We start from the raw sequence: 19,359 nt of genomic DNA, 5'->3' as shown, positions 1-19,359 counted from the left end.
GTGTGATTTATAGGGAGGTGCTATAGCTGTATAGTCATTCAGTGTGATTTATAGGGAGGTGATATTGCTGTATAGTCATTCAGTGTGATTTATAGGGAGGTGATATAGCTGTATAGTCATTCAGTGTGGTTTGTAGGGAGGTGCTATAGCTGTATAGTCATTCAGTGTGATTTATAGGGAGGTTATATAGCTGTATAGTCATTCAGTGTGATTTATAGGGAGGTGATATAGCTGTATAGTCATTCAGTGTGATTTATAGGGAGGTGATATAGCTGTATAGTCATTCAGTGTGATTTATAGGGAGGTGCTATAGCTGTATAGTCATTCAGTGTGATTTATAGGGAGGTGCTATAGCTGTACAGTCATTCAGTGTGATTTATAGGGAGGTGCTATAGCTGTATAGTCATTCAGTGTGATTTATAGGGAGGTGATATAGCTGTATAGTCATTCAGTGTGATTTATAGGGAGTTCTGTAGCTGTATAGTCATTCAGTGTGATTTATAGGGAGGTGATATAGCTGTATAGTCATTCAGTGTGATTTATAGGGAGGTGCTATAGCTGTATAGTCATTCAGTGTGATTTATAGGGAGGTTCTATAGCTGTATAGTCATTCAGTGTGATTTATAGGGAGGTGATATAGCTGTATAGTCACTCAGCGTGATTTATAGGGAGGTGCTATAGCTGTATAGTCATTCAGTGTGATTTATAGGGAGGTGATATAGCTGTATAGTCATTCAGTGTGATTTATAGGGAGGTGCTATAGCTGTATAGTCATTCAGTGTGATTTATAGGGAGGTGCTATAGCTGTATAGTCACTCAGTGTGATTTATAGGGAGGTGATATAGCTGTACAGTCATTCAGTGTGATTTATAGGGAGTTCTGTAGCTGTATAGTCATTCAGTGTGATTTATAGGGAGGTGCTATAGCTGTATAGTCATTCAGTGTGATTTATATGGAGGTGATATAGCTGTATAGTCATTCAGTGTGATTTATAGGGAGGTGATATAGCTGTATAGTCATTCAGTGTGATTTATAGGGAGGAGCTATAGCTGTATAGTCATTCAGTGTGATTTATAGGGAGGAGCTATAGCTGTATAGTCATTCAGTGTGATTTATAGGGAGGAGCTATAGCTTTATAGTCATTCAGTGTGATTTATAGGGAGGTGATATAGCTGTATAGTCATTCAGTGTGATTTATAGGGAGGTGATATAGCTGTATAGTCATTCAGTGTGATTTATAGGGAGGTGATATAGCTGTATAGTCATTCAGTGTGATTTATAGGGAGGAGCTATAGCTGTATAGTCATTCAGTGTGATTTATAGGGAGGAGCTATAGCTGTATAGTCATTCAGTGTGATTTATAGGGAGGTGATATAGCTGTATAGTCATTCAGTGTGATTTATAGGGAGTTCTGTAGCTGTATAGTCATTCAGTGTGATTTATAGGGAGGTGATATAGCTGTATAGTCATTCAGTGTGATTTATAGGGAGGCGCTATAGCTGTATAGTCACTCAGTGTGATTTATAGGGAGGTGCTATAGCTGTACAGTCATTCAGTGTGATTTATAGGGAGGTGCTATAGCTGTATAGTCATTCAGTGTGATTTATAGGGAGGTGCTATAGCTGTATAGTCACTCAGCGTGATTTATAGGGAGGTGCTATAGCTGTATAGTCATTCAGTGTGATTTATAGGGAGGTGATATAGCTGTATAGTCATTCAGTGTGATTTATAGGGAGGTGCTATAGCTGTATAGTCACTCAGCGTGATTTATAGGGAGGTGCTATAGCTGTATAGTCATTCAGTGTGATTTATAGGGAGGTGATATAGCTGTATAGTCACTCAGCGTGATTTATAGGGAGGTGCTATAGCTGTATAGTCATTCAGTGTGATTTATAGGGAGGTGATATAGCTGTATAGTCATTCAGTGTGATTTATATGGAGGTGATAAAGCTGTATAGTCATTCAGTGTGATTTATAGGGAGGTGCTATAGCTGTATAGTCATTCAGTGTGATTTATAGGGAGGTGATATTGCTGTATAGTCATTCAGTGTGATTTATAGGGAGGTGATATAGCTGTATAGTCATTCAGTGTGGTTTGTAGGGAGGTGCTATAGCTGTATAGTCATTCAGTGTGATTTATAGGGAGGTGATATAGCTGTATAGTCATTCAGTGTGATTTATAGGGAGGTGATATAGCTGTATAGTCATTCAGTGTGATTTATAGGGAGGTGCTATAGCTGTATAGTCATTCAGTGTGATTTATAGGGAGGTGATATAGCTGTATAGTCACTCAGCGTGATTTATAGGGAGGTGCTATAGCTGTATAGTCATTCAGTGTGATTTATAGGGAGGTGCTATAGCTGTATAGTCATTCAGTGTGATTTATAGGGAGGTGATATAGCTGTATAGTCACTCAGCGTGATTTATAGGGAGGTGCTATAGCTGTATAGTCATTCAGTGTGATTTATAGGGAGGTGATATAGCTGTATAGTCATTCAGTGTGATTTATAGGGAGTTCTGTAGCTGTATAGTCATTCAGTGTGATTTATAGGGAGTTCTGTAGCTGTATAGTCATTCAGTGTGATTTATAGGGAGGTGATATAGCTGTATAGTCACTCAGTGTGATTTATACGGAGGTGCTATAGCTGTATAGTCATTCAGTGTGATTTATAGGGAGGTGCTATAGCTGTATAGTCATTCAGTGTGATTTACAGGGAGTTCTGTAGCTGTATAGTCATTCAGTGTGATTTATAGGGAGGTGATATAGCTGTATAGTCACTCAGTGTGATTTATAGGGAGGTGCTATAGCTGTATAGTCATTCAGTGTGATTTATATGGAGGTGATATAGCTGTATAGTCATTCAGTGTGATTTATATGGAGGTGCTATAGCTGTATAGTCATTCAGTGTGATTTATAGGGAGGTGATATAGCTGTATAGTCATTCAGTGTGATTTATAGGGAGTTCTGTAGCTGTATAGTCATTCAGTGTGATTTATAGGGAGGTGATATAGCTGTATAGTCATTCAGTGTGATTTATAGGGAGGAGCTATAGCTGTATAGTCATTCAGTGTGATTTATAGGGAGGAGCTATAGCTGTATAGTCATTCAGTGTGATTTATAGGGAGGTGATATAGCTGTATAGTCATTCAGTGTGATTTATAGGGAGTTCTGTAGCTGTATAGTCATTCAGTGTGATTTATAGGGAGGTGATATAGCTGTATAGTCATTCAGTGTGATTTATAGGGAGGCGCTATAGCTGTATAGTCACTCAGTGTGATTTATAGGGAGGTGCTATAGCTGTACAGTCATTCAGTGTGATTTATAGGGAGGTGCTATAGCTGTATAGTCATTCAGTGTGATTTATAGGGAGGTGCTATAGCTGTATAGTCACTCAGCGTGATTTATAGGGAGGTGCTATAGCTGTATAGTCATTCAGTGTGATTTATAGGGAGGTGATATAGCTGTATAGTCATTCAGTGTGATTTATAGGGAGGTGCTATAGCTGTATAGTCACTCAGCGTGATTTATAGGGAGGTGCTATAGCTGTATAGTCATTCAGTGTGATTTATAGGGAGGTGATATAGCTGTATAGTCACTCAGCGTGATTTATAGGGAGGTGCTATAGCTGTATAGTCATTCAGTGTGATTTATAGGGAGGTGATATAGCTGTATAGTCATTCAGTGTGATTTATATGGAGGTGATAAAGCTGTATAGTCATTCAGTGTGATTTATAGGGAGGTGATATTGCTGTATAGTCATTCAGTGTGATTTATAGGGAGGTGATATAGCTGTATAGTCATTCAGTGTGGTTTGTAGGGAGGTGCTATAGCTGTATAGTCATTCAGTGTGATTTATAGGGAGGTGATATAGCTGTATAGTCATTCAGTGTGATTTATAGGGAGGTGATATAGCTGTATAGTCATTCAGTGTGATTTATAGGGAGGTGCTATAGCTGTATAGTCATTCAGTGTGATTTATAGGGAGGTGATATAGCTGTATAGTCACTCAGCGTGATTTATAGGGAGGTGCTATAGCTGTATAGTCATTCAGTGTGATTTATAGGGAGGTGCTATAGCTGTATAGTCATTCAGTGTGATTTATAGGGAGGTGATATAGCTGTATAGTCACTCAGCGTGATTTATAGGGAGGTGCTATAGCTGTATAGTCATTCAGTGTGATTTATAGGGAGGTGATATAGCTGTATAGTCATTCAGTGTGATTTATAGGGAGTTCTGTAGCTGTATAGTCATTCAGTGTGATTTATAGGGAGTTCTGTAGCTGTATAGTCATTCAGTGTGATTTATAGGGAGGTGATATAGCTGTATAGTCACTCAGTGTGATTTATACGGAGGTGCTATAGCTGTATAGTCATTCAGTGTGATTTATAGGGAGGTGCTATAGCTGTATAGTCATTCAGTGTGATTTACAGGGAGTTCTGTAGCTGTATAGTCATTCAGTGTGATTTATAGGGAGGTGATATAGCTGTATAGTCACTCAGTGTGATTTATAGGGAGGTGCTATAGCTGTATAGTCATTCAGTGTGATTTATATGGAGGTGATATAGCTGTATAGTCATTCAGTGTGATTTATATGGAGGTGCTATAGCTGTATAGTCATTCAGTGTGATTTATAGGGAGGTGATATAGCTGTATAGTCATTCAGTGTGATTTATAGGGAGTTCTGTAGCTGTATAGTCATTCAGTGTGATTTATAGGGAGGTGATATAGCTGTATAGTCATTCAGTGTGATTTATAGGGAGTTCTGTAGCTGTATAGTCATTCAGTGTGATTTATAGGGAGGTGCTATAGCTGTATAGTCATTCAGTGTGATTTATAGGGAGTTCTGTAGCTGTATAGTCATTCAGTGTGATTTATAGGGAGGTGGTATAGCTGTATAGTCATTCAGTGTGATTTATAGGGAGGTGCTATAGCTGTATAGTCATTCAGTGTGATTTATAGGGAGGTGATATAGCTGTATAGTCATTCAGTGTGATTTATAGGGAGGAGCTATAGCTGTATAGTCATTCAGTGTGATTTATAGGGAGGTGCAATAGCTGTATAGTCATTCAGTGTGATTTATAGGGAGGTGATATAGCTGTATAGTCACTCAGCGTGATTTATAGGGAGGAGCTATAGCTGTATAGTCATTCAGCGTGATTTATAGGGAGGTGCTATAGCTGTATAGTCATTCAGTGTGATTTATAGGGAGTTCTGTAGCTGTATAGTCATTCAGTGTGATTTATAGGGAGGTGCTATAGTTGTATAGTCATTCAGTGTGATTTATAGGGAGGAGCTATAGCTGTATAGTCATTCAGTGTGATTTATAGGGAGGTGATATAGCTGTATAGTCATTCAGTGTGATTTATAGGGAGGAGCTATAGCTGTATAGTCATTCAGTGTGATTTATAGGGAGGTGCTATAGCTGTATAGTCATTCAGTGTGATTTATAGGGAGGTGATATAGCTGTATAGTCATTCAGTGTGATTTATAGGGAGGTGATATAGCTGTATAGTCATTCAGTGTGATTTATAGGGAGGTGATATAGCTGTATAGTCATTCAGTGTGATTTATAGGGAGTTCTGTAGCTGTATAGTCATTCAGTGTGATTTCTAGGGAGGTGCTATAGCTGTATAGTCATTCAGTGTGATTTATAGGGAGGTGATATAGCTGTATAGTCATTCAGTGTGATTTATAGGGAGGAGCTATAGCTGTATAGTCACTCAGTGTGATTTATAGGGAGGTGATATAGCTGTATAGTCATTCAGTGTGATTTATAGGGAGTTCTGTAGCTGTATAGTCATTCAGTGTGATTTATAGGGAGGTGATATAGCTGTATAGTCATTCAGTGTGATTTATAGGGAGGTGATATAGCTGTATAGTCATTCAGTGTGATTTATAGGGAGTTCTGTAGCTGTATAGTCATTCAGTGTGATTTATAGGGAGTTCTGTAGCTGTATAGTCATTCAGTGTGATTTATAGGGAGGTGCTGTAGCTGTATAGTCATTCAGTGTGATTTATAGGGAGGTGATATAGCTGTATAGTCATTCAGTGTGATTTATAGGGAGGTGATATAGTTGTATAGTCATTCAGTGTTATTTATAGGGAGTTCTGTAGCTGTATAGTCATTCAGTGTGATTTATAGGGAGGTGATATAGCTGTATAGTCATTCAGTGTGATTTATAGGGAGTTCTGTAGCTATATAGTCATTCAGTGTGATTTATAGGGAGGTGCTATAGGTGTATAGTCATTCAGTGTGATATATAGGGAGTTCTGTAGCTGTATAGTCATTCAGTGTGATTTATAGGGAGTTCTGTAGCTGTATAGTCATTCAGTGTGATTTATAGGGAGGTGCTATAGCTGTATAGTTATTCAGTGTGATTTATAGGGAGGTGATATAGCTGTATAGTCATTCAGTGTGATTTATAGGGAGGTGATATAGTTGTATAGTCATTCAGTGTGATTTATAGGGAGGAGCTATAGCTGTATAGTCATTCAGTGTGATTTATAGTGAGTAATGTAGCTGTATAGTCATTCAGTGTGATTTATAGGGAGGTGATATAGCTGTATAGTCATTCAGTGTGATTTATAGGGAGTTCTGTAGCTGTATAGTCATTCAGTGTGATTTATAGGGAGGTGCTATAGCTGTATAGTCATTCAGTGTGATTTATAGGGAGTTCTGTAGCTGTATAGTCATTCAGTGTGATTTATAGGGAGGTGCTATAGCTGTATAGTCATTCAGTGTGATTTATAGGGAGGTGCTATAGCTGTATAGTCATTCAGTGTGATTTATAGGGAGGTGCTATAGCTGTATAGTCATTCAGTGTGATTTATAGGGAGGTGCTATAGCTGTATAGTCATTCAGTGTGATTAATAGGGAGGTGCTATAGCTGTATAGTCACTCAGTGTGATTTATAGGGAGGTGATATAGCTGTATAGTCATTCAGTGTGATTTATAGGGAGTTCTGTAGCTGTATAGTCATTCAGTGTGATTTATAGGGAGGTGCTATAGCTGTATAGTCATTCAGTGTGATTTATATGGAGGTGATATAGCTGTATAGTCATTCAGTGTGATTTATAGGGAGGTGATATAGCTGTATAGTCATTCAGTGTGATTTATAGGGAGGAGCTATAGCTGTATAGTCATTCAGTGTGATTTATAGGGAGGAGCTATAGCTGTATAGTCATTCAGTGTGATTTATAGGGAGGAGCTATAGCTGTATAGTCATTCAGTGTGATTTATAGGGAGGTGATATAGCTGTATAGTCATTCAGTGTGATTTATAGGGAGGTGATATAGCTGTATAGTCATTCAGTGTGATTTATAGGGAGGTGATATAGCTGTATAGTCATTCAGTGTGATTTATAGGGAGGTGATATAGCTGTATAGTCATTCAGTGTGATTTATAGGGAGGAGCTATAGCTGTATAGTCATTCAGTGTGATTTATAGGGAGGTGATATAGCTGTATAGTCATTCAGTGTGATTTATAGGGAGGTGATATAGCTGTATAGTCATTCAGTGTAATTTATAGGGAGGTGATATAGCTGTATAGTCATTCAGTGTGATTTATAGGGAGGTGCTATAGCTGTATAGTCATTCAGTGTGATTTATAGGGAGGTGCTATAGCTGTATAGTCATTCAGTGTGATTTATAGGGAGGAGCTATAGCTGTATAGTCATTCAGTGTGATTTATAGGGAGGAGCTATAGCTGTATAGTCATTCAGTGTGATTTATAGGGAGGTGATGTAGCTGTATAGTCATTCAGTGTGATTTATAGGGAGGTGATATAGCTGTATAGTCATTCAGTGTGATTTATAGGGAGGAGCTATAGCTGTATAGTCATTCAGTGTGATTTATAGGGAGGAGCTATAGCTGTATAGTCATTCAGTGTGATTTATAGGGAGGTGATATAGCTGTATAGTCATTCAGTGTGATTTATAGGGAGTTCTGTAGCTGTATAGTCATTCAGTGTGATTTATAGGGAGGTGATATAGCTGTATAGTCATTCAGTGTGATTTATAGGGAGGTGCTATAGCTGTATAGTCACTCAGTGTGATTTATAGGGAGGTGCTATAGCTGTACAGTCATTCAGTGTGATTTATAGGGAGGTGCTATAGCTGTATAGTCATTCAGTGTGATTTATAGGGAGGTGCTATAGCTGTATAGTCACTCAGCGTGATTTATAGGGAGGTGCTATAGCTGTATAGTCATTCAGTGTGATTTATAGGGAGATGATATAGCTGTATAGTCACTCAGCGTGATTTATAGGGAGGTGCTATAGCTGTATAGTCATTCAGTGTGATTTATAGGGAGGTGATATAGCTGTATAGTCATTCAGTGTGATTTATAGGGAGGTGATATAGCTGTATAGTCACTCAGCATGATTTATAGGGAGGTGCTATAGCTGTATAGTCATTCAGTGTGATTTATAGGGAGGTGATATAGCTGTATAGTCATTCAGTGTGATTTATAGGGAGTTCTGTAGCTGTATAGTCATTCAGTGTGATTTATAGGGAGTTCTGTAGCTGTATAGTCATTCAGTGTGATTTATAGGGAGGTGATATAGCTGTATAGTCACTCAGTGTGATTTATACGGAGGTGCTATAGCTGTATAGTCATTCAGTGTGATTTATAGGGAGGTGCTATAGCTGTATAGTCATTCAGTGTGATTTATAGGGAGTTCTGTAGCTGTATAGTCATTCAGTGTGATTTATAGGGAGGTGATATAGCTGTATAGTCACTCAGTGTGATTTATAGGGAGGTGCTATAGCTGTATAGTCACTCAGTGTGATTTATACGGAGGTGCTATAGCTGTATAGTCATTCAGTGTGATTTATAGGGAGGTGATATAGCTGTATAGTCATTCAGTGTGATTTATAGGGAGGTGCTATAGCTGTATAGTCATTCAGTGTGATTTATAGGGAGGTGCTATAGCTGTATAGTCATTCAGTGTGATTTATAGGGAGGTGATATAGCTGTATAGTCATTCAGTGTGATTTATAGGGAGGTGATATAGCTGTATAGTCATTCAGTGTGATTTATAGGGAGGTGCTATAGCTGTATAGTCATTCAGTGTGATTTATAGGGAGTTCTGTAGCTGTATAGTCATTCAGTGTGATTTATAGGGAGTTCTGTAGCTGTATAGTCATTCAGTGTGATTTATAGGGAGGTGCTATAGCTGTATAGTCACTCAATGTGATTTATATGGAGGTGATATAGCAGTATAGTCATTCAGTGTGATTTATAGGGAGGTGCTATAGCTGTATAGTCATTCAGTGTGATTTATATGGAGGTGCTATAGCTGTATAGTCATTCAGTGTGATTTATAGGGAGGTGATATAGCTGTATAGTCATTCAGTGTGATTTATAGGGAGTTCTGTAGCTGTATAGTAATTCAGTGTGATTTATAGGGAGGTGATATAGCTGTATAGTCATTCAGTGTGATTTATAGGGAGTTCTGTAGCTGTATAGTCATTCAGTGTGATTTATAGGGAGGTGCTATATCTGTATAGTCATTCAGTGTGATTTATAGGGAGTTCTATAGCTGTATAGTCATTCAGTGTGATTTATAGGGAGGTGATATAGCTGTATAGTCATTCAGTGTGATTTATAGGGAGGTGCTATAGCTGTATAGTCATTCAGTGTGATTTATAGGGAGGTGATATAGCTGTATAGTCATTCAGTGTGATTTATAGGGAGGTGCAATAGCTGTATAGTCATTCAGTGTGATTTATAGGGAGGTGATATAGCTGTATAGTCACTCAGCGTGATTTATAGGGAGGTGCTATAGCTGTATAGTCATTCAGTGTGATTTATAGGGAGGTGATATAGCTGTATAGTCATTCAGTGTGATTTATAGGGAGGTGATATAGCTGTATAGTCATTCAGTGTGATTTATAGGGAGGTGATATAGCTGTATAGTCATTCAGTGTGATTTATAGGGAGTTCTGTAGCTGTATAGTCATTCAGTGTGATTTATAGGGAGGTGCTATAGCTGTATAGTCATTCAGTGTGATTTATAGGGGGGTGATATAGCTGTATAGTCATTCAGTGTGATTTATAGGGACGAGCTATAGCTGTATAGTCATTCAGTGTGATTTATAGGGAGGTGCTATAGCTGTATAGTCATTCAGTGTGATTTATAGGGAGGTGATATAGCTGTATAGTCATTCAGTGTGATTTATAGGGAGGTGATATAGCTGTATAGTCATTCAGTGTGATTTATAGGGAGGTGATATAGCTGTATAGTCATTCAGTGTGATTTATAGGGAGTTCTGTAGCTGTATAGTCATTCAGTGTGATTTATAGGGAGGTGATATAGCTGTATAGTCATTCAGTGTGATTTATAGGGAGGTGCTATAGCTGTATAGTCATTCAGTGTGATTTATAGGGAGGTGATATAGCTGTATAGTCATTCAGTGTGATTTATAGGGAGTTCTGTAGCTGTATAGTCATTCAGTGTGATTTATAGGGAGGTGATATAGTTGTATAGTCATTCAGTGTGATTTATAGGGAGGTGATATAGCTGTATAGTCATTCAGTGTGATTTATAGGGAGTTCTGTAGCTGTATAGTCATTCAGTGTGATCTATAGGGAGGTGCTGTAGCTGTATAGTCATTCAGTGTGATTTATAGGGAGGTGATATAGCTGTATAGTCATTCAGTGTGATTTATAGGGAGGTGCTATAGCTGTATAGTCATTCAGTGTGATTTATAGGGGGGTGATATAGCTGTATAGTCATTCAGTGTGATTTATAGGGACGAGCTATAGCTGTATAGTCATTCAGTGTGATTTATAGGGAGGTGCTATAGCTGTATAGTCATTCAGTGTGATTTATAGGGAGGTGATATAGCTGTATAGTCATTCAGTGTGATTTATAGGGAGGTGATATAGCTGTATAGTCATTCAGTGTGATTTATAGGGAGGTGATATAGCTGTATAGTCATTCAGTGTGATTTATAGGGAGTTCTGTAGCTGTATAGTCATTCAGTGTGATTTATAGGGAGGTGATATAGCTGTATAGTCATTCAGTGTGATTTATAGGGAGGTGCTATAGCTGTATAGTCATTCAGTGTGATTTATAGGGAGGTGATATAGCTGTATAGTCATTCAGTGTGATTTATAGGGAGTTCTGTAGCTGTATAGTCATTCAGTGTGATTTATAGGGAGGTGATATAGTTGTATAGTCATTCAGTGTGATTTATAGGGAGGTGATATAGCTGTATAGTCATTCAGTGTGATTTATAGGGAGTTCTGTAGCTGTATAGTCATTCAGTGTGATCTATAGGGAGGTGCTGTAGCTGTATAGTCATTCAGTGTGATTTATAGGGAGGTGATATAGCTGTATAGTCATTCAGTGTGATTTATAGGGAGGTGATATAGTTGTATAGTCATTCAGTGTGATTTATAGGGAGTTCTGTAGCTGTATAGTCATTCAGTGTGATTTATAGGGAGGTGATATAGCTGTATAGTCATTCAGTGTGATTTATAGGGAGTTCTGTAGCTGTATAGTCATTCAGTGTGATTTATAGGGAGGTGCTATAGGTGTATAGTCATTCAGTGTGGTTTATAGGGAGTTCTGTAGCTGTATAGTCATTCAGCGTGATTTATAGGGAGGTGATATAGCTGTATAGTCATTCAGTGTGATTTATAGGGAGTTCTGTAGCTGTATAGTCATTCAGTGTGATTTATAGGGAGGTGCTATAGCTGTAGTCATTCAGTGTGATTTATAGGGAGTTCTGTAGCTGTATAGTCATTTAGTGTGATTTATAGGGAGGTGCTATAGCTGTATAGTCATTCAGTGTGATTTATAGGGAGGTGCTATAGCTGTATAGTCATTCAGTGTGATTTATAGGGAGGTGCTATAGCTGTATAGTCATTCAGTGTGATTTATAGGGAGGTGCTATAGCTGTATAGTCACTCAGTGTGATTTATAGGGAGGTGATATAGCTGTATAGTCATTCAGTGTGATTTATAGGGAGTTCTGTAGCTGTATAGTCATTCAGTGTGATTTATAGGGAGGTGCTATAGCTGTATAGTCATTCAGTGTGATTTATATGGAGGTGATATAGCTGTATAGTCATTCAATGTGATTTATAGGGAGGTGATATAGCTGTATAGTCATTCAGTGTGATTTATAGGGAGGTGCTATAGCTGTATAGTCATTCAGTGTGATTTATAGGGAGGAGCTATAGCTGTATAGTCATTCAGTGTGATTTATAGGGAGGAGCTATAGCTGTATAGTCATTCAGTGTGATTTATAGGGAGGTGATATAGCTGTATAGTCATTCAGTGTGATTTATAGGGAGGTGATATAGCTGTATAGTCATTCAGTGTGATTTATAGGGAGGTGATATAGCTGTATAGTCATTCAGTGTGATTTATAGGGAGGTGATATAGCTGTATAGTCATTCAGTGTGATTTATAGGGAGGAGCTATAGCTGTATAGTCATTCAGTGTGATTTATAGGGAGGAGCTATAGCTGTATAGTCATTCAGTGTGATTTATAGGGAGGTGATATAGCTGTATAGTCATTCAGTGTGATTTATAGGGAGGTGATATAGCTGTATAGTCATTCAGTGTGATTTATAGGGAGGTGATATAGCTGTATAGTCATTCAGTGTGATTTATAGGGAGGTGATATAGCTGTATAGTCATTCAGTGTGATTTATAGGGAGGAGCTATAGCTGTATAGTCATTCAGTGTGATTTATAGGGAGGAGCTATAGCTGTATAGTCATTCAGTGTGATTTATAGGGAGGTGATGTAGCTGTATAGTCATTCAGTGTGATTTATAGGGAGGTGATATAGCTGTATAGTCATTCAGTGTGATTTATAGGGAGGAGCTATAGCTGTATAGTCATTCAGTGTGATTTATAGGGAGGAGCTATAGCTGTATAGTCATTCAGTGTGATTTATAGGGAGTTCTGTAGCTGTATAGTCATTCAGTGTGATTTATAGGGAGGTGATATAGCTGTATAGTCATTCAGTGTGATTTATAGGGAGGTGCTATAGCTGTATAGTCACTCAGTGTAATTTATAGGGAGGTGCTATAGCTGTACAGTCATTCAGTGTGATTTATAGGGAGGTGCTATAGCTGTATAGTCATTCAGTGTGATTTATAGGGAGGTGCTATAGCTGTATAGTCACTCAGCGTGATTTATAGGGAGGTGCTATAGCTGTATAGTCATTCAGTGTGATTTATAGGGAGGTGATATAGCTGTATAGTCACTCAGCGTGATTTATAGGGAGGTGCTATAGCTGTATAGTCATTCAGTGTGATTTATAGGGAGGTGATATAGCTGTATAGTCATTCAGTGTGATTTATATGGAGGTGATATAGCTGTATAGTCATTCAGTGTGATTTATAGGGAGGTGCTATAGCTGTATAGTCATTCAGTGTGATTTATAGGGAGGTGATATAGCTGTATAGTCATTCAGTGTGATTTATAGGGAGGTGATATAGCTGTATAGTCATTCAGTGTGGTTTGTAGGGAGGTGCTATAGCTGTATAGTCATTCAGTGTGATTTATAGGGAGGTGATATAGCTGTATAGTCATTCAGTGTGATTTATAGGGAGGTGATATAGCTGTATAGTGATTCAGTGTGATTTATAGGGAGGTGATATAGCTGTATAGTCATTCAGTGTGATTTATAGGGAGGTGCTATAGCTGTATAGTCATTCAGTGTGATTTATAGGGAGGTGCTATAGCTGTATAGTCATTCAGTGTGATTTATAGGGAGGTGATATAGCTGTATAGTCACTCAGCGTGATTTATAGGGAGGTGCTATAGCTGTATAGTCATTCAGTGTGATTTATAGGGAGGTGATATAGCTGTATAGTCATTCAGTGTGATTTATATGGAGGTGATATAGCTGTATAGTCATTCAGTGTGATTTATATGGAGGTGATATAGCTGTATAGTCATTCAGTGTGATTTATAGGGAGTTCTGTAGCTGTATAGTCATTCAGTGTGATTTATAGGGAGGTGCTATAGCTGTATAGTCACTCAATGTGATTTATATGGAGGTGATATAGCAGTATAGTCATTCAGTGTGATTTATAGGGAGGTGCTATAGCTGTATAGTCATTCAGTGTGATTTATATGGAGGTGATATAGCTGTATAGTCATTCAGTGTGATTTATAGGGAGTTCTGTAGCTGTATAGTCATTCAGTGTGATTTATAGGGAGGTGATATAGCTGTATAGTCATTCAGTGTGATTTATAGGGAGGTGCTATAGCTGTATAGTCATTCAGTGTGATTTATAGGGAGTTCTGTAGCTGTATAGTCATTCAGTGTGATTTATAGGGAGGTGCTATAGTTGTATAGTCATTCAGTGTGATTTATAGGGAGTTCTGTAGCTGTATAGTCACTCAGTGTGATTTGTAGGGAGGTGCTATAGCTGTATAGTCATTCAGTGTGATTTATAGGGAGGTGCTATAGCTGTATAGTCATTCAGTGTGATTTATAGGGAGTTCTGTAGCTGTATAGTCATTCAGTGTGATTTATAGGGAGGTGCTATAGCTGTATAGTCATTCAGTGTGATTTATAGGGAGGTGCTATAGCTGTATAGTCACTCAGTGTGATTTATAGGGAGGTGCTATAGCTGTATAGGCATTCAGTGTGATTTATAGGGAGGTGATATAGCTGTATAGTCATTCAGTGTGATTTATAGGGAGTTCTGTAGCTGTATAGTCACTGAGTGTGATATATGGTATATAGGAGATATCTGTGGCTGCATAGTCACTCAGTGTAATCTATAGGGAAGTGCTGTAGCTGTATAGTCACTTAGTGTGATATATATATATAGAAGAACTGTAGATGCACAGCCACTCTGTGTGATACAAAGGGAAGAGCTGTAACTTAATAGTTACTCAATGAGATATTTAGGGAGGTGTTGTAACTGCAAAGTCAGTGTGACTGATTTGATTGATCTGAGACATACCGCAGGAACAGAACCTTAATAACAGCCTTTCTTGGACTCTTCACACACTAAAAACTAGGAGGGCATTAGTAAACCCCTCAGTGCTAATTTTGCAAATATAAACAAAATCCTGTGCGCTTTCTACATTGCATCTATAGATTGCAAGATTTTATTCTAGAATACAATGGTGCTAAGTAAATCACCAAATATTTTGTCATATAGATCTTGGAATAAAAATAAGTTCCACAATTGGATGTGTTTAACAAAATGTTTCTTATAAATGTGCCCCTGCTGTACTGTGTAAAGGCGGTATCTGACCATACAAGGACATTGTCTATTCGGGGGGGGGGGGGGGAGGGGCGGGAGGGAAGAAAAAGAGAATATAAAGACATTACAGGACGTGATCACAGCTGCTGCTTTCTGTGAGGTAAAACATTAAAAAACATGTAAAGAAATGTTTTACCTCACAGAAAGCAGCACAGGAACAGTACATTACATAAAACGTCATTATCTTTCGTTCTTTTTTTGGCTTTTGTTGGGAATGTTACTAACATTTCAATATTTGAAACTTTTTATTAAAAAAGTTTGTAAAAAGTGGACTTTTTTTCTCTCTGTTGTAAACTTTACACCTTGAAATAAAGATTGCTCACGGCTGTAAAACACAGAAAACCCCAAAGACTAAATGTTCTATTTTTCCCCAAAAATTTACAGAAATATACAATACTTGGCCACATTTATGCAGCCGTATACTGAAACTTTTGTATTTTTTTTCTTCTTTTTTTTGATAAATATTATACAGCATAAAAGTGCATAAAAATTCAGCCATATGAAGACTTCTGGTAACAACACAAAAAAACGAGATCGGATATATTTTTGGGAATTTTTTTTTAAACCTAGCCAGATTTGAAATGCAATAATAAAATAATAATAAAAATAAATTTTAAAAAAGCGGGAAATTTTGAATTAAGGATTTGACTTACGTATCGGTTTCGTCCCAGAGGATACAAGTGTGGTTGGTTGTTCCCTGAAAAAATGTAAAAAAAAAACAAAAAAACAAGAAGACAAAAAAAAAAAAAAACAGTATTAATTTTTTTGTAATCTTGGTAATGATAGGACATTTATCTCTCCGTCTGAGACCGGTGGCTGAGCGCTCCGCCACGAAGCGGTGGACTGAGTTGGGACGGAGACTTTGTATTCTGTGCAAACCGCAAATTACAGTTCCATTACTTTCCCACTTAACACATATTGCTCGCCTAGGGCAAGGTGATAATCCGCGCGCGTTTGATACTGTTAATGACACACATTGATTTTTACTATGACAATGACAGTCTGAGAATGCGCTGACCTTGGCGGTTTGGAAACTGCGGGAATTAACGGTACTGAGCGAATTTACGTCGCTTTTCATATCCTCGTAATATCGCTTTAAATATTGCATCAAGGGCGATGACATCATCGAGGCGCTCATGATGTCATCGCTAGGATACAGGAAGCCAAATTCATACCTTCTGCCACTCCACTCACGCAGGGGACCTTGGGACCCCCAATTTGAGGCATATTACAGACGCAGTATATCACTATTATTTACTGTGTGTGCGCTATTAGATTATTTACAGTATGTACAGACTTGTGATTTGGGTGTCGTATGGTGGCAATATTTGAGCACCATATGGCGTTATTCACAGGCAATGAATGGTATATTGTTTATGTATTGAACACTGGACGTGGCACTGTAAGGATTTATTACTGCATGTCACTATTATTTTACCAATATATGGAGGTATTATATGGACATCTTGACTAATATATGGCAGTATTATATGGGCATCTTGACCAATATATGGCGGTATTTTATGGACATCTTGACCAATATATGGCGGTATTATATGGGCATCTTGACCAATATATGGCGGTATTTTATGGACATCTTGACCAATATATAGGGGTATTATATGGGTATCTTGACCAATATATGGCGGTATGATATGGTCATCTGCACAATATATGGCGGTATTATATGGACATCTTTACCAATATATGGCGGTATTTTATGGACATCTTGACCAATATATGGAGGTATTATATGGGCATCTTGACCAAGATATGGCGGTATTTTATGGACATGTTGACCAATATATGGTGGTATTATATGGGCATCTTGACCAATATATGGCGGTATTATATGGCCATCCTGACTAATATATGGTGGTATTATACGGACATCCTGACTAATATATGGTGGTATTATATGGACATCTTGACTAAAATATGGCAGTATTATATGGACATCTTGACTAATATACAGCAGTATTATATGGACATCTTGACTAAAATATGGCAGTATCATATGGACATCTTGACTAATATGTCGGTATTATATGAACATCTTGACTAATATATGGTGGTATTATATGAACATGTTGACTAATATATGGCGGTATTATATGGACATCTTGACTAATATATTGCGGTATTATATGGACATCTTGACTAATATATGGCGATATTATATAGACATCGTGACTAATATATGGCGGTATTATATGAACATCTTGACCAATATATGGCGGTATTATATGAACATCTTGACGCTGATACTTATGCAATTTGCATAATTATTCAACACTCTTGAATATTAATTTCTTCATATGAACTTTTTCTAAACTTTTTAAACTTTCCATAAGTTGTATTCTTCCCCATCAGATGTTACTCGTGGGGTTTGGGTCAAACTCAGTTATCCCCACATGTGCCACATGTCTGATACATGGTAGTGTCACCATCTGGGTGAACTTCGCCGCAGAACTTCTACCTTTCCATAAAAAGTTTCTTCTGAATTTTTTTTTTGATTATTTAATTGTCCGTGGAAGTAAACAGCCGGGAATCTCTCACAGCCCAGAAAGGCAACAAAATCTATTCACACGGAGAGATTACATCACCATATGTCAATGGGATCAACTCACGTTGTACAGGTGGGAGAACTCGATGTCCAGGGGCACAGACACGGAGCGTGGAGGGGGCTTCACCGTCACAGAGATGATCTTAGAGTTCAGGACGGTGGTGTTTCTGAATGAGGAAGAAAAAGAGAAAAGCAGAAAGATCATCAACACTTTAAGTTGAATGAGGTCAAGAAGCCTGAGACGGTCAGGAACCAAACAAACGTGGAGGTGAAACACAGAGAACATCACATTATAGGCCACTGTCCAGGAGACAGACTTATTATCTCCGGGCAGGCACTTATGTCACAGTATGGAGGTATTATCGTGAAAACCAATCTATCATCTCAGAGCACTGACTTATCAGATCACTTACATTAGATACTGACTTATCACATCACTGATCACTAACTACACCAGATCCCTGACTCACCATCTCAGATCCCTGATTTACCATCTCAGATCTCTGATTTACCATCTCAGATCCCTGACTCAACATCTCAGATCCCTGACTCAACATCTCAGATCCCTGACTCAACATCTCAGATCCCTGACTCAACATCTCAGATCCCTGACTCAACATCTCGGATCCCTGACTCGCCATCTCGGATCCCTGACTCGCCATCTCGGATCCCTGACTCAACATCTCGGATCCCTGACTCAACATCTCGGATCCCTGACTCAACATCTCGGATCCCTGACTCAACATCTCAGATCCCTGACTCAACATCTCAGATCCCTGACTCAACATCTCAGATCCCTGACTCAACATCTCAGATCCCTGACTCAACATCTCAGATCCCTGACTCGCCATCTCAGATCCCTGACTCGCCTTCTCAGATCCCTGACTCGCCTTCTCAGATCCCTGACTCGCCATCTCAGATCCCTGACTCAACATCTCAGATCCCTGACTCAACATCTCAGATCCATGACTCAACATCTCAGATCCATGACTCAACATCTCAGATCCATGACTCGCCATCTCAGATCCCTGACTCGCCATCTCAGATCCCTGACTCGCCATCTCAGATCCCTGACTCGCCATCTCAGATCCCTGACTCAACACCTCAGATCCCTGACTCAACATCTCAGATCCCTGACTCAACATCTCAGATCCCTGACTCAACATCTCAGATCCCTGACTCAACATCTCAGATCCCTGACTCAACATCTCAGATCCCTGACTCGCCATCTCAGATCCCTGACTCGCCTTCTCAGATCCCTGACTCGCCTTCTCAGATCCCTGACTCGCCTTCTCAGATCCCTGACTCGCCTTCTCAGATCCCTGACTCGCCTTCTCAGATCCCTGACTCGCCTTCTCAGATCCCTGACTCAACATCTCAGATCCCTGACTCAACATCTCGGATCCCTGACTCGCCATCTCGGATCCATGACTCGCCATCTCGGATCCCTGACTCGCCATCTCGGATCCCTGACTCGCCATCTCGGATCCCTGACTCGCCATCTCGGATCCCTGACTCGCCATCTCGGATCCCTGACTCGCC

The 19,359-nt window shown here is 38.8% G+C and overlaps 1 protein-coding gene across 2 annotated transcripts in view; it reads right to left on the bottom strand.

Annotated features, from left to right (window-relative positions):
- The window catches only part of LOC138643166 (adhesion G protein-coupled receptor B1-like), a 572,016-nt gene that overhangs the window by 249,016 nt on the left and 303,641 nt on the right, over positions 1-19,359 (bottom strand). For both annotated transcript variants that reach the window (XM_069731992.1, XM_069731993.1), the window contains exons 15-16: positions 17,882-17,984; positions 15,905-15,948 (exon numbers count right to left, since the gene is read on the bottom strand). In XM_069731992.1, the coding sequence (XP_069588093.1) occupies positions 15,905-15,948; positions 17,882-17,984 (147 nt within the window). The remainder of the gene's footprint in view (positions 1-15,904; positions 15,949-17,881; positions 17,985-19,359) is intronic.

The sequence above is a fragment of the Ranitomeya imitator genome, chromosome 6, assembly GCF_032444005.1.
Source record: "Ranitomeya imitator isolate aRanImi1 chromosome 6, aRanImi1.pri, whole genome shotgun sequence".
Taxonomy (NCBI): Eukaryota; Metazoa; Chordata; class Amphibia; order Anura; family Dendrobatidae; genus Ranitomeya; species Ranitomeya imitator.
The sequence above is the reverse complement of the archived record's forward strand: the minus strand, read 5'-3'. Positions and strand labels throughout refer to the sequence as shown.